The sequence below is a fragment of the Rousettus aegyptiacus genome, unplaced genomic scaffold, assembly GCF_014176215.1.
Source record: "Rousettus aegyptiacus isolate mRouAeg1 unplaced genomic scaffold, mRouAeg1.p scaffold_m13_p_1, whole genome shotgun sequence".
NCBI lineage: Eukaryota > Metazoa > Chordata > Mammalia > Chiroptera > Pteropodidae > Rousettus > Rousettus aegyptiacus.
In genome coordinates this window covers 65,297,817-65,322,756 of record NW_023416284.1, presented here as the reverse complement: position 1 = coordinate 65,322,756, position 24,940 = coordinate 65,297,817, and the positions used below count along the sequence as shown (strand labels likewise).

The 24,940-nt window shown below is 35.2% G+C and overlaps 1 protein-coding gene across 1 annotated transcript in view; it reads right to left on the bottom strand.

Moving 5' to 3' along the window:
- Positions 1-19,808: 19,808 nt before the first annotated feature.
- Positions 19,809-24,940, bottom strand: part of CCDC18 (coiled-coil domain containing 18) — a 97,575-nt gene continuing 92,443 nt past the window's right edge. The window contains exon 30 of the mRNA XM_036236493.1: positions 19,809-20,063. Within this exon, the coding sequence (XP_036092386.1) occupies positions 20,049-20,063 (15 nt within the window). The 3' untranslated portion in view covers positions 19,809-20,048. The remainder of the gene's footprint in view (positions 20,064-24,940) is intronic.

The following is a 24,940-nucleotide window of genomic DNA, read 5'->3' as shown; positions in this document are numbered from 1 at the left end:
GACAAAGATTAAAGACAAAGAGTCTTAAAAGCAGCAAGAGAAAAGCAGTTAGTTACCTATAAGGGAGCTCTCATAAGACTATCAGTGGATTTCTCAACAGAAACATTACAGTCCAGAACGGATTGGCATGAAATATTCAAAGTAATGAAAAGCGAGAACCTACAACTAAGAGTACTCTACCTAGCAAGGCAATCATTTAAAATCAAAGGAGAGATAAAGAATTTCCCAGACAAGAAAAAGCTGAAGGAGTTCATCACCACTGAAATGATATTACAAGAAATGTTAAAGGGACTTCTTTAAGAAGGGAGTCAGTAGGAAAGAACATAAATATGAATTAATAAAATGGCAATAACTATGTACCTATCAATAATCACTTTAAATGTAAACAAATTAAATGCTCCAATCAAAATACCTAAGGTAGCTGAATGGATAGAAAACAAGATCTATACATATGCTGTCTGCAAAAGACCCACTTTGGGTCAAATGACACACACACACAGACTGAAAGGGATGGAAAAAGAAATTTCATGCAAATGGAAATTTAAAAAAAGCTGGGGTGACAGTACTCATATCAGAGAAAATAAGACTTTAAACAAAGGCTGTGCTAAGAGATTAAGAAAGACATTACATAATGATAAAGGGGTCAATACAACATGAGGAAGTAAAGATATACACACCCAACATAGGTGCATTAAATATATAAAGTAATTATTGACCAATATAAGGGGAAAGATCGACAGTAACACGCTCACAGTAGGAGACTTTAACATCCCATTGAAACCAATGGACAAATCTTCCAGACAGAAAATCAACAAGGAAACAGGGTGTTTAAATGACACACTAGGCCAAATAGATTTAATTGATATTTTCAAACTGTTTCACCCAAATCAGCAGAATATGCATTATTCTCAAGTACGCATGGAACATTTTCTAGGATAAACCACATGTTAGGCCACAAAACAAGTATCAACAAATTTAAAAAGACTGAAATCAAATCAAATGTTTTCTCTGACCGCAATGAAAAGAATTACCAAAAAAAAAAAAAAAAAAAAAAAGGGGGAAATACACAAACACATGGAGGCCAAATAACATGCTATTAAACAATGAAGGATTAACAATAAGATCGAGGAAGAAAGTAAAAGATAACTTGAGACAAATGAAAATAAAAACATAATGACCCAAAATCTATGAGACACAGAAAAAGCAGTCCTAAGAGGGAAATTTATAGCGATAAAAGCATAATTCAAGAAACAAGAAAAATCTCAGATAAACGGTCTAACTATACACCTAAAGGAACTAGAAAAGGAAAACAAACAAACCCCAAATTTAATAGAAGGAAGGAAATAATAAAGATCAAAGCAGAAATAAACAACACAGAGTCTAAAAAAGCAGTAAAAAAGATAAATGAAACCAAGAGCTGGTTCTTTGAAAAGATAAACAAAATTTATAAACCTTCAAGCAGACTCATCAAGAAAAAAAGAGAGAGGACCCAAATAAATAAAATCAGAAGTGAAAGAGGAAAAGTGACAACTGACACCAAAGAAATACAAAGAATTTTAAGAAAATACTATGAACAATTATATGCCAACAAATTGGACAATCTAGAGAAAATGGAAAATTTCCTGAAAATATAATCTTTAAAGATGGAATTAAGAAGAAACAGAAAATCTAAAGATTGATTACTACTAACAAAAATATATTAGAAATAAAAAAAAAATTTCAACAAATAAATGTCCTGGACTGGATGGCTTCACAAGTGAATTTTACCAAACATTCAGAGAAGAATTAATACCTATCCTTCTAAAAAAAATTCAAAAAGATGGAAGGCTCCTCATTTTACAAGGCCACCATTACCAATTCCAAAACCAGACAAAGACATTACAAAAAAAGAAAATTATAGCCTGATATCACTGATGAACATAGATGCAAAAAATACTCAACAAATTATTAGCAAAACAAATTCAGCAAACATTAAAAAGATCATACACAATAATCAAGTGGGATTTATTCCTGGGATGTAAGGTTTATTCAATATCTGCAAATCAATTAACATGATATACCACATACACAAAATGAAGGATAAAAATTATGTGATCATATCAATAGACACAGAAAATTTGTTTGACAAAATCTGGTATTCGTTTACAATAAAAACTCTTAGCAATGTGAGAATAGAGGGAACATATCTCAATGTTAAGGCCATATATGAGAAGTCCACGGCTAACGTCATACTCAATAATGAAAAGCTAAATGAGTTTTCTTTAAGATCAAGAACAATACAGTATTGGAAGTCCTAGCCACAACAATCAGACAAGGAAAAGAAATAAAAGGCATCCACTTGGAAAGGAAGAATTAAAACTGTCATTTTTTGTAGATGACATGATATTATACATAAATAACCCTAAAGATTCCACCAAAAAACTGTTCGAACTAATAAATGAATTCGGTAAAGTAGCAAGATGCAAAATTAACATTCAGAAATCAATTTTGTTTTATTTTTATATACAATAACAAACTATTAGAAAGAGGAATCAAGAAAATGATCTCATTTATAATTGCATCAAAAAATAAAAAATAAAATACCTGGAAATAAACTTAACTAAGGAGGTAAAAGATCTATACTCAGACAATTATAAGACATAAGAAAGAAACCAAAGAAGATACAAATAAATGGAAACATATACTGCATTCATGGATAGGAAGAATTAAGATAATTAAAATGCCCATACTACCGAAAGCAATCTATAGATTCAATGCAATCCCTACCAAAATATCAATGGCATTTTTCACAGAACTAGAACAAATTTACATAGAACCATAAAAGACACTGAACAGCTACAGCAATCTTAAGAAGAACAAAGTTGGAGGTACCATACTTCCTGATATCAAACTATACTACAAAGCTATAGTAATCAAAACAGTATTGTACTAGCATAAAAAGATATATAGATCGGTGGAAAATAGAGAGCCCACAAATAAACTCATGCCTATATGGTCATTTACTCTATGACAAAGGCAGTAAGAATATACAATGGGTTAAATACAGTTTATTTAATAAATGGTGCTTGGAAAACTGGACAGATACAGGCAAAACAATAAAAGCAGACCATCTTCTTATTACATATATATACAAGAATAAACTCACAATGAATTGAAGACTTAAATGTGAGACCTGAAACCGTAAGACTCCTAAAAGAAAACATAGGCAGTAAACTCTCTGACATTGCTCTTAGTAATATTTTTTCCTGATATATCTCCTTGAGCAAAGGAAACAAAAGAATAAATGGGACTATATCACACTAACAAGTTTTTACATAGCAAAGGAAATCATCAACAAAACAAAAAGACAGCCTACTGAATGGGAGAAGCTATTCACCAATGATACATCTGATAAGGGTTTAATATCTAAAATGTATAAAGAACTCATATAATGTAATACCAAAACAAAAGCAAAAACAAAAAACAAAACCCAAACAATCCAATTAAAAAGTACGTAGAGGACCTGAATAGATACTTCTCCAAAGGGGAATTACAGATGGCCAACATGTATTGTGAAATATGAAAAGATGAAATACGCTCAATGTCACTAATCATCAGAAAAAGGCAAATTAAAACAATGAGATATCACGTCACACCTGTCAAATGGCAATCATCAATAAATCAAAAAACGAGCATTGGCTAAGATGTGGAGAAAAGGAAATCCTCGCGCACTGTAGGTGAGACTGCAAATTATTGTAATCAGTATGGAAAACAGTTTGGAGTTTCCTCAAAAAATTAGAACTACCTATCACTCAGCACTTCCATGCTGGGTATTTATCTGAAGCAGTCCAAAGCATTATTTGAAAATATATGTGCACCCCTATGTTCACTGTAGTGCTATTTATAACAGCCAAGATATGGAAGCAACCTAAGTGCCCATCAATAAACAACTGAATAAAGGAGTTGTAGTACATATATACTATGAAATATTACTCAGCCATAAAAAAAAAAAATTTAAATCTTACCATTTGCGACAACGTGGATGAACCTACAGGGTATTATGTGAACTGAAATAGTCAGACTGAGAAAGACAAATACCATACGATTTTATTTATATGTGGAATCTAAAGAACAAAATAAGTGAACAAATAAAACAGAAACAGACTCATAGATATATGATGGTTGCCAGATAAGAGGAGGGTTGGGAGGCTGGGTAAAAAAGTGAAGGAATTAAGAAGTGCAAATTGGTAGTTACGAAATAGTCACAGGCATGTAAAGTACAGCATAGAGAATATAGTCAATATTATTGCAATAATTATGTATAGTTCACTGTGTACTAGATTAATGGAGAGGATTGCTTCATCAATTATATAAACGTCTAACCACTATGCTGTATACTTAAAATTAATATAAAATAATATTGAATGGCAACTGTAAATTAAAAATTAAAATAAAAAAAACAGCCAATGTGCAATGAATTCAAAAGTTAAAATAACTACCATTCAAACACTGGCAAATAAGCAGTCAGAGTAATACAATATAGCCAATATGATTTCTATAAGCTTGTCAAAATTCTTTTGTTGTACTAGAATTTAGATATATCGGATACTGTTTGCATGGGCTCATTACACACACACACACACACACACACACACACTCTTTTCTAGTAACAGAATTGGATCTGTATTCTCATTAAACGGATTTTATTTCAACATGAGGAAATGGCTTATTGAGCTCTTTATTCAAGGGAAAATGACTTGAACTAAAAGCTTTATGTTTCCTAACTACTTTAGACAGAATGTTTGTTGTAAAATGCTGAAGCTATTAACTTCTCAAACGAATCCCAATACATGGGGCTATCCAAACTTAATGACAGTAATGGAATTATGGCCAGACTGAAAATATTATTGAGAAATATATTTAAATCACTAAAAATTTAGCTGATTTGGTTATTAGGCTAAAAAGATTCTACCATTGTAGCACATTTCTATTTAGCCCATTTAAAGAAGAGATAATTAGCATGTTGACTCAGAGGATAGTTTTCATCTCCCTTCCCCTCAAATTTACGAAAGCCATAAAATGGAAAATTATTTTACTTATTGAAAAGTTATTTTTAAAACTGTTAAATTATGGTTTAACTGTCAATTCTGGAAAGTGAATAAACCCACATAATTTGGATTTTTTTAAATGAATGTGAACAGAATAATTTTGAAGAATCAGCTAAACTCAAATGATACAAATACAGCAGTATTTTTAAACAAATTCTGCACAAAGCAACATTCTATACAGCCACTTCTTTTATACTGATGGCACACATAGTTAAAATGACCATATTACCTAAAGCATTATACAGATTTAATGCAATCCCCATCGGCATTTTTTAAAGAAATAGAACAAAAAATCATCAGATTTGTATGGAAACTCAGAAGACCCCAAACTGCCAAAGCCATCCTGAGAAAAAAAGAACGAGGCTGGAAGCATCACTGCCTGACTTCAAATTATATTACAAAGCGACAGTAATCAAAACGGCCTGGTATTGGCAGAAAAACAGACACATGGACCAGTGGAACAGAATCAAGAGTCCAGAAGTAAACCCATATTCATATGGGAAATAATTTTTTAGAAAAAAGACAAAAATATACAGTAGAGAAAGGAAAGCCTCTTCAATAAATGGTGCTGGGAAAACTGGAAAGCCACCTGCAAAAGAATGAAACTAAACTGTTATCTATCACCACACACAAAATTAACTCAAAATCGATTAAGGACCTGAACATAAGACCTGAAAAATAAAGTGCATAGAAGAAAACATAGGGACTAAACTCTAGGAACTTGGACTTAAAGATTTTATGAATTTGACCTCAAAGGCAAGGGAAGTAAAGGCAAAAATAAATGAATGAATGGGACTACATCAAACTAAAAAACTTCTGCACAGCAAAAGAAACCGTCAACAAGGTAAAGAGACAACCAATCAGAATGGGAAAATATATTTGCAAGCCATGTTCCCGACAAGAGCCTAATATCCAAAATATACAAAGAACTCATATGACTCAATAACAATAACAAAACAAATGGTCCAATCAAAAAACGGGCAGAAGACCTGAACAGACACTTATCCCTAGAAGACATACCAATAGCTAACAAGTATATGAAAAGATGCCCAACATTGCTAACTATTAGGGAAATGCAAATAAAAACGAGAATTCGATACCATCTCACACTTGTTAGAATAGCTATAATCAACAGGACAAGTAATAACAAACGTTGGAGAGGATGTGGAGAAAGAGGAACCCTTATACACTGCTGGTGGGACTGCAAATTGGTATAGTCACTATGGAAAACAGTATGGAGGTTCCTCAAAAAACTAAGAATTGATCTACAATATGATCCAGCAATCCCTCTACTGACTCGAAAACGCTATCTATATTTTCATACAATGTTCATAGAAGCTTTATTCACAGTGGTGAAGGCATGGAAGCAACTGAAGTAAGTGCCCTACGATAGATGACTGCATAAAGAAGCTGTGGTACATATATACAATGGAATATTACCCAGCTATAAGAAGAAATTAAATACTGCCATTTGCAACAACATGGCAATGAGATAATCATGCTAAGCGAAATAAGCCAGACAGAAAAAGTTGAAAATCACTTATAAACCTAAGTGGGATATAAACCTAAAAGCAACAAAGAACAGGACAAACATCAGAGACTCATGGACATGGACACTAGACTAGTGGTTACCAGAGGGTAGGGGAGACGGGAGTGGGGGGAGGTAGACAGGAAAAAATAAATAAAAGAAGAAAGGAAGATCATCTAGGTAGATTTAACCTAATTACATGAACCCTTAAAAGCAGAGAATATTCTCCAGATGCTGCAAAAGAAACAAAAAGGTACAAGTCACTTTGAAGCATCAGGAGGATTTGACTCTCTTGCTGGCTTGAAGATGGAAGGAGACCCATGTCGAGGAAACAGAGGTTTAGTCCCACAACCATAAGGAAATGAATTCTGACAACAACCTTAATTAGCCTGGAAGTAATCTCTTCACAGCCTCCAGAAAGGATGATGGCCCCACCAGCACCTGGACTTGGCCTCACAACACCCTGAGCAGAGAATCTTACCATTCCATGTCATATTCAAACATTGGGGGCCCGGTAACACTGCACACAGTCAAATTCACATTGATACCCCTTATTTTGTAGTCAAACAATTCTCTTCAAGAAAAGAACCTAGAATTTAAATCTATAAGCTTGGGGCAAACCTGAGCATATCTCCACTTCACCCAGTTCTGCAATAATACCTAGACTTCATTTCATTGTTTTGTCAAGTTGGATGCCATATCATTTGGACAGAGGCTATGGCTTTAAAATTTCTCATTTCAATTTGTAATGTTTCCTCCAGGAAATCCTTGATCTCTCTTCCTTCTCTGAATTCTGTTTATTTCTTGTTCATGTGTCCTTATCTTAAGCCACCTTATATTCTGTTTACCTTATATTCCTTTAATTTGAAGACTCTTGAGGGACCTGACTTCTTTTTATATGTTGGGATACATACTGTAATGCAAAACTATATGGAGTTTCATATCCAGCTTTTAAAATAATAAAATGAACAATCTGTTTACCCACCATCTAAGTTACCCAACATTCCAGAAGTCCTCAATATGCTACTCCGTAACTGAACTCACCCACTACTCTCAGAGATAACCACTATCCTGATTTTCATGTTGAGCATTCTCTTGCTTTCTTTATTATCGTGTTTACCTAAACAACATATTCTTTAGTTTTCCTTGTTTTGAACACAAAGTTTCAGAATTTCTATCAAAAAAGTCTACTGGGATTTAATTGAGATTATCATCCTTTCTAATCCACCAGGTTTTTATTTTTCCCCCTTATTGCACTTGCTCAAACCTCCATTAAATGGCAAAAAGAAATGGTGAAGTAGATATCCTTACCTTGTTTCTAATCTCAAGAGAATATCATTCAGTCTTTCACCATTAAGTACAGTATCATCTATAAGTTTTTCATAGATGTCGTTTATCAAATTAAGGAAGTTAATTTTCTATTCCTAGATATTGCTGGGAGATTTTTTTTTTTATTGTGGTGGGATATACATAAACATTTTAGCATTTAGTCATTTTTAAGTATATAGTTCAGTTGCATTAAGTATATTCACAATGTTGTATAACCTTCATCGCTATTCATCTCCAGAACTTTTCATCATCCCAAACTGAAATTCTATACCTATTAACCAATAAATCTCCATTCTCTTCTTCTCCCAGCCCATGGTAACCATCATTCTACTTTCTTTATGAATATGACTAGTCTAGGTAACTGATATAAGTGGAATCATAGAATATTTATCCTTTTTCATCTGGTTATTTCACTTAGCATTAATGATTTCTAGGTTCATCCAAGAATGGAGCATGAATCAAAATTTCCTTCCTAAGACTGAATAATATTCCATTGTAAGTAAATACCATATTGTATTTACTGATTCCTCCATCAACAGATACTTTGCTTCCATTTTTTGGCTATTGTGAATAATGCTGCTATAAACATTGGTGTTCAAATATCTATTTAAGTCCCTGCTTTCAATTCTTTTGGATATATACTCAGAAGTGGAATTGCTGGATAATATGGGAATTTTGTTTTAATATTCTGAGAACCTGTCATACTGTTTTCCATAGCAGCTAAACCATTTTACATTCTCATCAGTAATGCGCCAAGGTTCCAATTTCTTCTCACCACTACTTTGTTTCCTGTTTGTTTAAGTAATAGCCATCCTAATGGATGTGAATTGGTATCTCATTGTGGTTTTGATTTGCATTCCTCTGATCAGTAAGCATCTTTTCATGTGCTTATTGCCCACTTGTATATCTTCTCTGGAGAAACAGCTATTCAAGTCCTTTACTCATTTTTTAATTGGGTTGTTGTTGTTGTTTAGTTTTAATAGTTCTCTATATATTCTGTATGTTGATAACTTATCAGATATATAATTTGCCAATATTTCTCCTAAGAGTCTAACCAGGAGTATATATGTTGGATTTTTTCAAATGCTTTTTCTGCATCTATTAATGATCATGATTTTTTTTTAACTTGTTAATATGAACTATAGAGTTTTTTAAGTTTTATTGAGACAGTTCATATCCCATAAAATTCACTCATTTAAAGTATACAGTTCAATGGTTTATAGCATTCACAGAATGATAATAACCATCACCACCATCAAGTTTAAATCATTTTCATCACTCAAAAAAGAAACCCTGTACCTAATAGCAGTTATGCCCCATTTCCATTTGTATTAGTCAGCGAAGGTTTAGCATGAAAAAAAAAAAATACCACAGGCTGGGTGGCTTAAACAACAGAAATTTATTTTCTCACAGTTCTGGAGACTGGACATTCAAGATCGAGGTGCTGGCAGGGTTAGTTTCTGGTGAGACTTCTTTACTTGGCTTATAGATGACTGCCTTTGTGCTCTGTCTTCACATGGTCTTTTTTCTATTTTTATGTACTCCTGGTATATTTTCCTTGTTTTATAAAGACACTAGTTCTATTGAATTAGGGCCTCATTCTTGTGACCTAATTTACCCTTAATTACTTCCCTTATAGGCCCTATATCCAAATACAAAGTTTTATTGAGGGTAAGGACATCAACCTATGAATTTTGGAAGAATACAATTCGGTCTATAACATTCTGCCCTCTCCGGCTTTTTGCATGTCCCTTTTACATGCAAAATACATTCACACCATCTCAATGGCCTTAAAAGTCTTAACTCATTCTAGCATCAACTCTACCTCCAAAGTCTCATCTAAATAACACTTAAGTCAGGTAAATGTGAGTCTCAAGGTATGATACATCCTGAGACATAATTCCTCTCCAGCTGTGAACCTGTGAAACCAGATAAATTATATGGTTACAAAACACAATCATGGGATAGCCATAGGATAGAAATTCCCACTCCAAAAAAGAAGAAATGGGAAAAGAATAAAGAGGTCACAGTTTTCAAGAAAGTCCAAAACCTAGCAAGGCAAATTCATTTAGATCTTAAGGCTCAAGAATAATCCTCTTTGACAAAGATATTCCCACAAACTCAGTTCAGAGGTAGCAGGCAAAAATACCCAGCATCTAGTTTCTCTCTGGAAGAATTAAGTTACATATTTTCCCAGCTGCTGTCTCAGGGTCTGACTTCTAATCAGATTGCATCTGAGAATAGACTGGGTTCCTTTCAGGAACCTGGAAGAGCTTTTGGGCGTACCGCCTGGTTTCTCCTCAGATCTTGCTCCAAGAGTTAAACTGAGGTGAGCCTCCACCTTCTCCCTGAAAGGAGCTTGCAACTTTTATGGTTACCACCCAAAGGACTAACTTCTAAATACCTAGCTCTGAAAGTCAACAGGGCTCGGCATTCGCAAATTCCTTGGGACTACATTAAACAAATAGGCAGTCATACGAAAGTGCAAACACTTCTCCACTAATCCCATAGGCTCAGCACACAGGGCAAAAACTTGAGGCTCCCAGTTTCTCCCTGGAAGGGGTTTGACTACATACTTTCCCAGCTTCTCCTTAAGTGTTGTACTTCTAATAAGCTTGTACCTGGGAGCTGATGAGGCACATACTTAGTAGTCACCTGGGAGCCTGAATGGATATGTGGGGACTTCCTGTGCCTCTTTCCCCAGTTCAGCCTAGCAATAAAATCAAGTCTATAACGCCTCCCTGAAAGGAGTTTGGACAAACACCCAGCAGCCTACATTCTATGGCTTCCTCCTGAGGAAATGGCTCTTAAATCAACTAGCTCTGAGGGATGATGGGCTAGTATTCACAAGTTCTATGGGACCATAGAGAACAGACAGGTGGTTCTATATTGGTGCATAAGCACTCCTAATGACTATTCCCTTTAGCTCAGCACAGATTAAGTAGCTTGACACAACCAACTCACAGTTTCTAACATCCTGACTTTTCCAGTGGCTGCCTGGTCAGGCATTTGACTAGACTATATTGGGGAGCTGAAGGAACAGGCAATAAGAACAGACTACCTGAAAAAGAAATTAAGACAATCTATTTCTAATAGCATCAAAAAGAATAAAATACTTAAGAATAAATTTAACCAAGGAGCTGAAAGATCTGTACACTTCAGTGTACACATCTGTATACTTTAAAACACTGAAGAAAGAAATTGAAGATACAAATAAATGAAAAGATATTACAAATTCATGAATTAGAAGAATTAATATTGTGAAAACACCCACTCTTCAAAGTGATCTACAGATACCCACTCTTCAAAGTGATCTACAGATTCAACGCAATACCTCTCAAAATTCCAATGGCACTGTTCACAGAAGTAGAAAAAAAAAATCCCAAAATTCATATGGAACCCCAAAAGACCCCAAATAGCCAAAGCAATTTTGAGCAAGAAGAGCAAAGCTAGAGGCATCACGCTTCCAGATTTCAAATACTACAAAGCTACAGTAAAGAAAATAGTATGGGATTGGCATAAAAACTGACACAGAGATCTATGAAACAGAATAGTGAGTCCAGAAACCCATGCATGTACAGTCAGTTAATTTTTAACGAAGGCACTAAGAATACACAATATGGAAAAGATAGTCTCTAATAAAAAGTGTTGAGGAAACTGGATAGCCATATGCAAAAGAATGAAATTGGATCCCTATCTTACACCATACATAAATATCAACTCAAAATGGACTAAAGACTTAAACAGAAGACTTAAAACCATAAAATTCCCAGGAGAAAACATAGAGGAAAGCTCTTTGACACTGGTCTTAGCAATGATTTTTTTTTTTTTGATTGACATCCAAAACAAAGGCAACAAAAGTACCACAGTCCCAATTTATCCATGGAGTATATGTTCCAAAACCCTACTTTATGATTTTTCTTTGGCATATCTGAATTGCCAGCATTACTACTCTTGTGCTTTGGTCCCATTACTAAGTAAATATGGGTTACCTAAACACAAGCACTACAATACTGCAGCAGTCATTCCCATAACCAAAACAGTTGCTAAGTGATGGGTGGGTAGCATATATAGTGTGGATCTGATGGATAAAGGAATGATTAATGTCTTTGGCATCAGATTTCATCATGTTACTTCACAATATCATGCAATTTAAAACTTATGAATTGTTTATCTCTGGTATTTTCCATTTAATATTTTCAGACTGCAGTTGACTGAGTGTAACTAAAACCACAGAAAGTGATATCAGGGATAAGGGGGGACTAATGTATCAGTTTTCTTCATTGTTTTCTGGCTGTTTTGTCATTCTTTTGTTACTTTGTTCCTCTCTTGTTGTCTTTGTTATTTATTTACTATTATGTTTAATTTCTTTCTCTTCATTTTTTGTGCATCTATGTTTTTTCTTTGTGGTCACTAGTAACATAAAACATAACAGTCTATTTTTAGGTGATACCAATTTACTTTTAATCACATATAAAAATATTACGCTTTTACTTCTTCCCCCACATTTTATGCTATTGATGTCACACATTACATATTTTTATATAGTTTATCTATTAACAAATTACTATAGCTATAGTTATTTTAATACTATTATCTTTAAAGTTTTATACTATAGTTAAGTGATTTATGCACCATGATAACAGTATTGAGTATTTTGAATTTGACTATATATTTACTTTTCCAGTGAGTTTTATGTTTTCTGTTTCATGTTACTAATTAGCATACTTTTGCTCCAACTTGAAGTTCCTTTAGCATTTCTTCTAAGGCACATCTAGTGGCGATGAACATTTTCAGCTTTTGTTTGGGAAAATCTTTATGTCTCCTTCATTTCTAAAGAACAATTTTGTTAGGTGTAATATTGACTGGCAGATTTTTTTCTTCAGCAGTTTTAATACAGTATTCTTTTCCCTTTTGGTTTGCTGAGAAATTTGCAGATAGCCTCACGGGGGTAGGGTGTTCTTCGTTGTGATGAGTTCGTTTTCTCATGCTGCTTTCAAGATTCTGTCTTTGACTCTTAACAATTTGATAATAATGTGTCTCAGGGTAATCATCTTTAGGTCACTCTTGTTTGTAGTCCTTTGAACTGCAAGAACCTTTGAGCTTCAAGTACTAGCTTTTCCAAGATTTGGGCAATTTTCATCTATTAGTTTTTAAATAAGCTTTCTGCTCCTTTCTCTCTCTCTTCTCTTTCTGGGATTCTGATGACACATGTATTCATTTGCTTGAGGTTATTTCATAATTCATGTAGGCTTTCTTCACTCTTTTCCATTTTCTTTTCTTTTTCTCAACTGGTTAATTTCAAATGACCTGTCTTTAGTTAGCTAATTCTGCAAAATCAAGCCTGCAGTTGAAGCTCTCCACTGAATTTTTCAGTTCAGTCATTGCATTTTTCAGTTCCAGGAGTTCTGTTCAGCTTTTTTTTAATGGTTTTTCTTTCTTTGTTAAAATTTCTCATTTCATTTTATGTTCTTTTCCTGATTTCATTCAGTCATCTATTTGTATTCTCTTGCCCATAATTGAACTTCTTTGAGATGATTTTTTTGAATTCTTTGTCAGGCAATTTTCAGAGCTCCATTTCTTTGAGGTCGGTTACCCTGGCTTTATCAGTTTTCTTTGGTTGTATTATGTTTGCCCAATTCTTCATGATTTGTATATCCTTGCATTGGTGTCCATGCATCTGAAGTAACAAATACTTCCAGATACAGACTGGTTTTACCAGGTAAGACCCATTGATTCTCTGGGCTGATGGGATTATCTCAAGAATCTGTTGAGATGGGTTAAAGCTGGGACATGTGGCTTTTGCTAGAGTCTGTTGTTGATAGGTTATCAGAATTTTGGGCAGGTATGGATCTATATGGTCCCTGGATGGATGAAACTGCCTCTAGGGACTTGTTAAGTAGGGCTGGTGCTGGGCAAAGGTCCACTTCAGGGCTACAGTTATGTCTGCGGACAGTGAGCGTAACCAAGTACACAGATGGGTGTGGCTTATGCCAGGTCCCTGGGAGGACTCTTTCCATATCATTGGGTGGGTCTCTGGGCAGGCAGGACTGGCCCTACATCATGGCTGAAAGGGGCTTGAACTAAGTCCCAGAGATGCTTCAGCATCCACAGATAGGACCAAGCTCTGGGATCCTGGCTCCAGAAACACAGATGGCTAAGTCTCCCACCAGGTCCCTGGGATGGCAATGCTGCTCATGGGCTATGATTAGGAGGGGTTGGAGATTTTATAGAATCATTTCAGGATCTCCAGGGGCACATACAGGAAAGTCTTCCTCCAGGCCCCTGGGCTGGTAGGAGTGCTTGCAGACTGTGGCTGGGAGGGGCTAAAGCTGATTTACAGCCATTTCAGTATCTGTAATTGAATTGAGGTTGGGCTTGCCTCCAGGGGCTCCTAGACCAATTATGCAGCAAGTGTCTGAATCATTAAAGGGACTTATCTTCCATTCTCTGGCAAGTATGTCTCTTACTAGGACATCAAGAGTATTTTTTCATTTCTTGCTTGCCAAGTCTGATTAGTATGTAATCAATATACTACATATACAATAGCATGGGAAGGTATAATAGTTTTATGGCATGTCAAAATGACCAAGGTCCTTGCAGATTATTCTGACAAAAGGCAGGAGAGTTAATGAAGATCTGAGAAAAGACAGTTTCTATGTACTACTGTGCCTTCTACTTAAAAACAAACCAACCTAGTCTTCAAAATTTTTATTAATAAAAGCAACCTGATCTTTACTGCCAGTCAAGATGGCAGAGGAGGTAAATACTGTGTTTGCTTCCTCCCATGACCACATCAAAACTACAACTAAATTACAGACCAACCACCCTTGAGAACCACCTGAAGACTAGCTGAACAGAACTCCTATAATTAAGATATGAAGAAGATGCTACCTTGAGACTGGTAGGAGGGGCAGAGATACAAAATGAGCTGGTCACACACCCATGTGTGGTAGTTAAGAATTGGGAGGGAGAGCTCAGCTGCAGAGGTCCCACTGAGAATCTAGGGTCCCGGCCTCAAACTGGGCTCCCCAGCCAGTGCCTAAAAAAAGAGTACTCACAACGGTTGGCTGTGAAAATCAGCAGGGACTCAGTATGGGTTAGATAAAGGGCTGATGTAGACCCAGGCATCCTCTGAAAGGCTCCAAGCAGACCCACTTGCTCACAAACACCATAAGCTCCAGAGAAGGAATAGCAGCTTGAAAAGCACAAGGGACATATGGAGAAAAACTGAATTGTCTGGCTTCAGGGAAAGGGCTAGAGATGCAGCTCTTTCTGGGCAGCTCTTGACAGCAGGTGCCATTGTTCCTTTGTTAAGCCCTACCGCCACATAGTTGACAGGCACAGGCCGGCACCAAATCTGAGTCTCCATGCACTTGGTCAACAGCACTCTTGTGCCACTTTGGTAATTCTGAGGCCCCATTCTACCCAATATACATGCCCGGCCAAACTACTTTCAGAGGCTAATCCATACAAGTGGCTAGCCTGGGCCTGGGCTACAAACTTTCCTAAAATCTCTCTAAGGTCCACGAACTTTAAACAAATAGTAGCTGGCCTGGAAGTGTCACGTACCTCTTGCTAAGTGGCCTAAAGCCCAGCACTAGTGGCAGCTGGTCTCAGTTCATGGCATTACCACTCCCAGGCCCCTCCAAGCCCAACACAGGCAGCTACCAACTGCAGATCACTTTGGAGCTCCTGCCAGGTGGCCCTGGGCTGGGCACAGGCAGCAACTGAGCTTACATCAAAGCCTCAACCAAGAAACCTTAGAACCAACACGCCTGGTGGCTGGCTTCAGACCACACCAGAGCACCACCCAATTAGCATTACAAACGATCCACTCAAAGGAAAGATTTGGCAGGCACCAGAGCCCTGCTAAAGTAAATCTCGTTCTGTGGGGTCAGCCTCAGCACAACTACTTGTCTGCTGTAGTCATGGCCAGTCCTCTTAGCCAGTCAGCTTGAGGGGCAATCCCACCCACTGATGTGCCAACAGCAATCAAGGCTCAACTCCAACAGGACAGCATACACAACCCACAGAAGGGAAACCCCCAGAGCACCTGGCTCAGGTAAACAGGGAGACTGTGCCACAGAACCCCACAGGACACCTACTACACTCTGCAAAGACTGGGAGACACAGCAGATCTACCTAATACATAGAAACAAACACAGGGGAGCAGCCAAAATGAGGAAACAAAAAAATATCTTCCCAGTGAAAAAGTAGGACAAAACTCCAGAAACAAAACTAAACTAAATGGAGGCAACCAATCTACCACATACAGAGTTCAAAACCCTAGTTATAAGGATGCTCGATGAACTTAGGAGGATAGATGATCTCAGTGAGAATTTTGACAGAGATTGGAAATATGAAACAGGAGATAAAAAACATAAAAAGGAATCAGTCAGAAATGAAGAATATAGTAACTGAAATGAAGAGTACATTAAATGGAATCAACAGTAGATTAGCTGAAGGAGAGGAGAGAATCAGGAATTTGGAATATAAGATAGTAAAAAACACCCAACTGAAGCAGCAAAAAAAAAAAAAAATTAAAAAAAAATTAAAAAATGATAATAAATACCATATGATTTCACTAATATGGGGAATCGTATTAGTGAAAGAACAAAATAAACAAAGAAAACAGCAACTGACTCATAGATACAGAAAATGAACTGATGGTTGCTAGCTGGGAGGGGGCTAGGGACAGGGTAAAAAAAGTAAAGGGATTAAGAAGTACAAATCAGTAGTTACAAAATAATCATGGGAATGTAAAATACAGCATAGGGAACAGAATCAATAATATTGTAATAACTGTATGGTAATAGGTGGGTACTAGAGTTATTGGGAGGATCATTTTGTGAATTATATAAATGTCTAACCACTATGTTGTACATCTGAAACTAATATAAAATAACATTTAATGTCAACAGTAGTTGACAAATATAAACAAAACTTGATTGGAAAAGCATACACATATGATTAGATTTATGTATTATTTAAAATCATATATATGTACTTAAAAATAAGCATTTTGTAAAAAAAAATCAAATGCAAGGTTTTGATTATTTTAAAATATTCTTGTAAAACTTCTTTCTACTTAAAAATGGAGAGATACGCCCATAACTACCCTTAACTAAAACCTCTGCAATAAAAATTTCCCAGCTGTTATACTTGTAAAGAAAGCTACAAAACCATGAGAAAAATTACTTAACCCTTCTGTGCCTGTTCCCTGTAAAAATACAGCAATAAATTAACAGTATTTGCCTGATGAGAGACAAATCACGATGGTGCTGGAGGCTCATCTATTCCCAATACCCTTCTCTTTCAAACTTTAATTAGCAAAAACCAACAACTTTGAATTACCTTAACACAGGAACAAAAAGTTTCCCCCTTTCTAACAAGGTCTGTTACTTTACAAGGAAGTTTCCACTGGTGCATAGATATTCTCTGCCTCACCCCAACCTAATAAATATTAGAATATTATGAAGGCAGGGTTCCTTTCTACTGCAACTCTGATCATGATGCAAGCAGACTATGACTGACCTAAGCTGTAGGATAAGAGTTTGTGTGATTATGTATACTCTACTACTATCCTCCTTGTTAAGCTTTTCCTCAACAAACTATTTTATATCTACGTCATGTGGTACTATAATGCTGTGTTGCATGACCTCCTTGCAAGATATTTCCTCACGGAGTTGTTCTGAAGATTAAATAAACTGATATTTGTAAAGTGTTTACATCACTGCCTTGCATATGGTAAGCATTATGTAAAGGTTAGCTCTTTGTTTTTAAAAGGAGAATCCAGAAAGACTAGCAGTGTTCTGGAGTCAAATAAAGAGATATTTAGATGATTTCTGGTAAACAAGGTCAAATGTTATAGTAGATTAAAATAAAAAATGAAAACAGGACACTGGGTGTGGCAAGAGAGTAGCAGGAGTGGAAGCCAGATTGTATTAGATTAAGGACTGAGTGGGAAGTAAAGAGTAACTAGGTAGTATAGATGATTTTTCTAAAATAGTTCCTGGCAAAAGAAAAGACAAAGTACATTGTTAGGGTTAGGGTTTTGGTTAAGGTTTTTGTTTGTTTGTTTGTTTTTAAGTGACACAAACCCAATTTGAACTAGTTTAAAAGAGTTTACTGTAAGAATACTGTAGTATCTCAGAATACAAGGTCAATAATGTGGCTGGGTCTCACAAACATGTAGAACCAGGTATCATTAGTATTCTTTTTCTTGTTTCTCTCTGTAGGTTTGGTTCATTTTTTCTTCTACTTTTTCCAGACTAGCTGAATTGCTTCTTTGGCCCACATAGGATGGAAACGAAGCCATCGAGAGCTCTGAAGCCTCATATTTTATAGTCGAGCACACAAGAAACAACGGAATTTGATTTTTTTTCTGGTTCCAGTTTCAAAATTCTTAAAAAGAAAAGGACTCTGGCCCTACTTAAATTAAATGTCTAATCCTGGGTAAATCAACTGTACCAGGGATTACAGAGGTTAACAGATTAGAGCATAACATGACTATTCCTATCGCAACTATATGAATCCAGTGGAAGGTGAAAAAGATCAAACAAAATAATAAGTATGCACTGTAAGGAGACAGTAATTTTCTTGACGAGTAGGTAGTGTAAAGGTGGGGTTTTTGGTGGTGATGTTTTTTAGGCCAGGGAAGGGATTTGAACATGTTTATGTGAATAGAAGCAGTTTAAGGAATGAGATATAAGAATTGGGATACTTAATAAAATAAAATCCTAGCCTAGCTGAAGGGAAAGAATGGAATTTAGTTTACAAGTAGAAAGATTAGCATTAGAGAGAAATAAGAATTTCTGAGATAGGAGGGAAGAAAATATGAATATACACTGGTATAGTAAGGTCTAGAAAGATAAAAGAAATTGAGGGAGCTTGGACGTAAAGATCTCCTATGAAGTGTGTGGCCAAGTTATCTCTTGAGATGTAGTAAAAGGGGTGCTGAAAAGAATAATAAATAATAACATACCTGTAACGTGGAAGAGAAAGGAGGCTAAAAGGAAGAGGTTAAAGTTTGTCAAAAATTGTTAAGAGTCCAACTCAGCCTGGAAAATGTAAATTATAAAGGTGTCAGATGTACGTTGTGACTCTACTCAGTAATGCTCACTAGCCTATGAAGAACTTACACAGCACATGGTAGAAAGGCCAGGAAAAGGGAAATAAGGGTGCTGTCTGAGAAGACCTAACACTTAGGATTAAATGTTTAGTAAGTAGCAGTAAAAAGATAAACTTTATTCCATGCCTGACAAATAATTCCAAATTCCGCATTAGTGTTGTTCAAATGGTACTATCAACATACTAATGGCTTTAATGATTAACTATTAGAAAGGATTAACTCTGTATTATTTTCTATTTATTTTACTTATGAATTAAATATATGGTCTAAAGACATCAAATCTAAACTCTTGAGCAATTTGTAAATTCGAATATTTAAATATGTCATCTTTACTTTGCTGCATTATTTTTATTCTGCCATAAATCTAACCACGTGTAAAAGGAGTCACTAATCCAAAGTCCATCTTGATGCTTACAACAAATCAGTTTCTTTGGAACACATACTTGTGTCATCACATTAAACAATTCTACTTGTAAAACAGGAATAATAATAGTATCTACTTCACAAAATCATTAGGTGGATTAAATGTGTTAATAAATATGGAGTACGTAGAATTGTGTCTGATAATTAGCAAACACTCAATAAAAGCCAGCCATTATTAGCACAATTATTAACTTGTGGCAGAATGACTTCCAAATTCATATTACTTATTTTTAAAATAAAGTATTACTAGAAAAGTAAGCAATACTATGGTTGTATGAATGAAAATATAAATTATTCAATGTACTTATGCATTTTAACAATAATTTTTACATAAAAAGAAAAAGATAAGGAAAGCAGTTTAAACCAAAAATAATAAAAATGAATATTTTTAAGTAAGCTTCAGAAGTTTCTTTAAAAATATTAAAACATAAAATTTATTCAAAAGCAATAAAATAACAGCTTCTATGAAGTATGAGCTACAGATAATAAAAAAACACAACACAGTACCAAAAATCTCATTTTTCATCACATCAACATCTTCTTTTAATTATAAATTTTCTCCCTGGAAAAATGCAAAATAATAGATTAATATTTGAAATATTCTTGTATTGATTTAGCATTTAAAGTCCACTTTTAACAATCAGGAGCATAATTTAAAGCAACTGGGAATTACTTAATTGAAAAATACGAGTCAGAAAACAATAATGAACCACAAGGATGTAAAAGGCAAGTAATTCTGGCTGGAGGGGTGAGGAGGTAGTGTGAGGTTAAAAAAAAATGGGACAGAATAAAAATATTTAGAGACTGGTATTGCATTATAGTTCGGATGAAGATAGTAAAGAAGACAGAGGACTACATAAAACAAGTCAATGAAAGAGAAAGAAGAAAGAAAAATAGAGGAGAGGAAAAAGAAAAGAGAAAAAGTGCACAAAGAAGTAATATAACATAGAGTAGAAAAATAGAGGGAGAAGGCCAAGGAGATTCTAAACATACAGGTCAAATACTCTTGTCATAACTTGGTCTTTACTTGGGCTGGGAATTTGAAAATGTTATCATGTCAGCTGGCAGGAGGTGAATGGAATCACCAACATTGATAACCATTAGGAAAATTAGTATTTGGGCTGCAACACAAGAAAGAAAGCTAACACTTATTAAGTACTTCTCACTTACCAATTTCTACATTCCGCTGTACTAGTGGATTTTAATACCACACTCTCTGAAGCAGAGCTCTATTAAAGCCAAATGATACCCTAAGCAGAGCTCGGCAATGCTCCCTGGCCCTTCCACTGCTTATAATAATGAGTTAAGGGTCTTTTGCATAAAACAGCTGATGAATTAAATGCTATTCAACTCAGCTAGCTAGTTTTACTTTCTACAGAAGTGAAACTCACGCCATAAGCCAGAAATAAATATATGATGACACCTCAAACTAAGCTTTTAAACTTTACTCACCATACCAAAGAAAAAGATTTTTTAACAGTGCAAATTAAAATAAAACATGGCAGATAAAGACAATGACAAAAAATTCTACTATAGTAGTCTGGCAGTGAAAGAGTTAAGGGCATAATAGAGCAAAAAGCTTTGTTGTGCTCTACTTCCCTTGATACCCAAAGGTTGTGCTTATTTTCCTTAAAAGTTAATCCAGGGCTGCTCTGGAGTCTTTGCATAAGCAGCCATAAAACAGAGTGAGCAAGTAACTGGGTAAAGGTTAGATACAACCATCCTCAATCAAATAATTTATTTTTGCATCTAACTGACATATTTGGATTTCTTTATAACATTCCATTTAAACAATAGTTTCCTTGGCTTAAAAAAAGTTTAAAAATGCTTCTTGTAAATAGGAGACCAATGCAATGTCACCCACTTTTGTTGTGGGTGAAATAAGGTGAGGACCGGAACTAGCCTTTGGATCATGGTTCTACATTCCAGTTTAAAGTATCTCATGCAGAATTTTATCAAATGGTACACATTTATTAATGCAATGTACATGTAAATGACAGGAACAGTAAAACCATAGCAAGTCAAAGTTTCTTTCAATAATAGCAGTCCTTGCTCTGAATTTTCTCACCTTATATTAAAAAAAGAAAAAAAGAAAAAAACAGTGAAATTAAAAAGAAAAAAAATGGAGGCTACAGAAGAAGCGTTGAGAAGATGTCTTCGGTAACCTTTCCCTTAAGATTAAGGTATAGTATGCAAGTAATGATGATTAGAGAATTGAAGAAAACCCACAGATGAGCATTTATCAAGCATCAGTCCCAGCATGGGTCCCAAAGGAGCACTAAATTGAATTCCAAGCAATTCAAAGAGCCAGTCCCCACTATCCAAGGCAAAATTAAGTAAACATAGGTAAAGCAACTGAGGTTCATGAACTATGAGAGTCTCATGTGAGCTTAAAGATATAAGTATTGACTGTAGTTAATATAAATTTAAAAATCAGTAGCATATTGCCAACGATAAACCATGTATGTACAGGATTTAACTTTGGATAGATTTTAAGAGCTGGTTATAATATTTTGCATATTTTAATTTGGCACCGAAGTTCCATGATAACAGAATAGGAAAAATGACTTGAAGTATTCAAATATATCTATCTATTCCAATGACTTATATGAGAAATCATCCTCTAAGTTCTGTGGTAAATTTTAAGTCCTACTCTCTAAATCCCTAATTGACTAAGCAGTTGCAAGACCAAAATATTTAAATAGATAATACTAAAGAGAATGTAAATACAATGATATAAATAATATATCAACAGTGGTTAAGAACAGAGACTCAGTTTCCTCATCCATATTAATGGAGAATAATATTACCCACTATACGAAAAAACTTTTTGGTACTATTACGATAATAACAGTACTTATCACAAGATTGTTAATAAAGATCAAATGAGTTAATTTATGTAAAGCGTTTACAATAGTAAATGCTATGTGTTAACTATGATCACAATCTGTAACTATATTTATCAAATTTATACTGTATAAATTCTATTTTACCAAAAATAGACTCTTGAACATCTATGACTCTAAAGGGTATCAGAATAGAGCAGAAATCTTAAAGGGAGCAATGCTCTCCTCTAGCGAACATTCTGGAAATTTGTGAGAGTATTTTTTGGTTGTCACTACAATAGAAAGGAACATCCTGTTGCTAACATATAAAAGACAGGAATAAAAGACATTGGCTGTCTCGTATTTTGTAGGGCTGTTGCATACAACAAAACTATTTGCCTTGTAGTCTTATGAGACTTTCCTAGTCCATTTACATTTTCATATACCTTCCCCGTACTTCAAGTTAAACCTCCAATACCCCTGCTTTACCTGATGATCTTTCTTATTTCACTAATAAAGGCAATCAATAAAGAAACTCCTCCCTTACCACCAAATCTTCCTATTCCTTGTGTTTCTGTACACATATATTCTGCCTTCTTTGCCATGGCAGTTGATGAACTGTCTCTTCTTTTATCTAAGGCCAATCTGCTTCTCTACTGGATCCTAGTTCCTTCAGCCTACCTTAAAAATTTTACTCTTTCCACTTTCTGTCTTGAATTACCAGTTTCTCTGTCTAATCGATCATTCCCAATACTATGTAATATGCTATTTTATCTCTTATCCTAAAAAACAAAACAAAACCCCAAAACGCTTGACAACACATTTCCATAATTTCTACTATATCAAAAGAGTTGTGTATTCTTGGCATCAACAGCTTCCATATTACCGAATATGATATCAATGATCGGTCCTCACTTTAGCAATATTTCACACCCCTGATCTCACCTTCCTTCTTGAAGCACATTTTTCACTTGGTTTATGGGATATTATACTCTAATTTTTCTCCTATCTCACTTTACTTCTCAGCTTTATTGAATCCTCATCTTCTTAAATGCTAAAAGTAATTTAGCTTTATTAAAGTAGGCTTGGTTTTTGGACTTCTTTTTTCTACCTCCACCAATTCCTTTGATTTAACCCAGCATTATGGCTTTAACTACCGTCAATTATGCTGATAATATCTAAATTTATAACATTAGTCTCATAAACCTAATCACTTATTTGTCATCTCCACTTGGATATCTAAATAGAAATCTCAAATTTAATATATCTAAAATCGAATTTTTGATTCTCTCCATGCCTCCAAATCTGCTCATCTCCTAGTAGTCCCCATCTTAGTAACGCTCAGTTACTCTGGCTAAAATCTTTAGAGTCTTCCTTGACTTCTATTTCACTCGAAACCTACATCAAATCCTGTTGGCTCTACCTTCAAAATATATCCAGAAATAGAATCATTCTCAATATTTCTACATCTATCCTTCTGCCTATCGAAAACTATCTCTTGCCTGGATTATTTCAAGTAGCCTTCTAGATGATCTCTGCTCTTGTCCTTTAATCATACATCCTTCATAAGGCAGCTACGGCAGGGGTCCCCAACTCCTGGGCTGTGTAGTGGTACTGGTCCGTGGCCTGTTAGGAACTGGGCCGCATGGCAGGAGGTGAGCAGCAGCCAAGTGAGCACAGCTTCATCTGTATTTGTAGCCGCTCTCCAGCGCTAGCATCACTGCCTGAGTTCCATCTCAAATTATTAGGCATTAGATTCTCATAGGAGCACCAGTCTCTCGTACCAAAAAGGTTGGGGACCACTGAGTTAGAGTGATCCTTTAAAAACATAAATCAGATCATGTCACTTCCCTAATTAAGCAGGACCCTCCAATGGCTTCCCATCACATTTCAAATAAAATCCAAAATTCTTATAGGAACTATAATACCACTGGGGCCCAACCCCTCAACAGCATTATCTTTTATCTCAACACCTACTACTCTCCCTCCTAGCTGTTTTATGAACATGCCAGGTATGCTACCATCTCAGGACTTTGTACCTATTATTTCCTTTTCTCTGATGCTCTTCCTCCAGATATTGAGATAGTTTACTTCCTTACTTCCTATAGGACTCCGAGCAGATGTTACCGTCTCATGAGGCCTTTCCTGGCCACCCTATCTAAAATAGTACCCATCACATTGTATCCTCTTACCAGCTTTTCTTCATAACCTTATTTTTACCTGGCATTAGAACATATGTCTATTTATTTGTTTTTTGATGGTCTCCTCACTAAAATGAAAGCTCCGTTTGGACAGAGTCTTGGTCATTTTGTTTTTTTCCTATAATCTCAGTGCCTGGTATATAAGAGATGCTCAATAAATACTGAATGAATCAAATGGCTGAATAAATGATATACAGTAAACACGACTGTACTTTTTTAGATGAAAACTAATTTTATCAGGCTTTATAGAAAATTACCTTGTTTATGTGCCATCTGCGTTACTATACACTTGAAATTTCGTAAGGTACAAATTTTGTTTTAACAACAATATTATTATGTTTACATAGTTTTCTACTTGTAAATAGTAAATTAAGCTCTTTTTAATGTAAGGAAGGATATGGAGAAACAAAGGA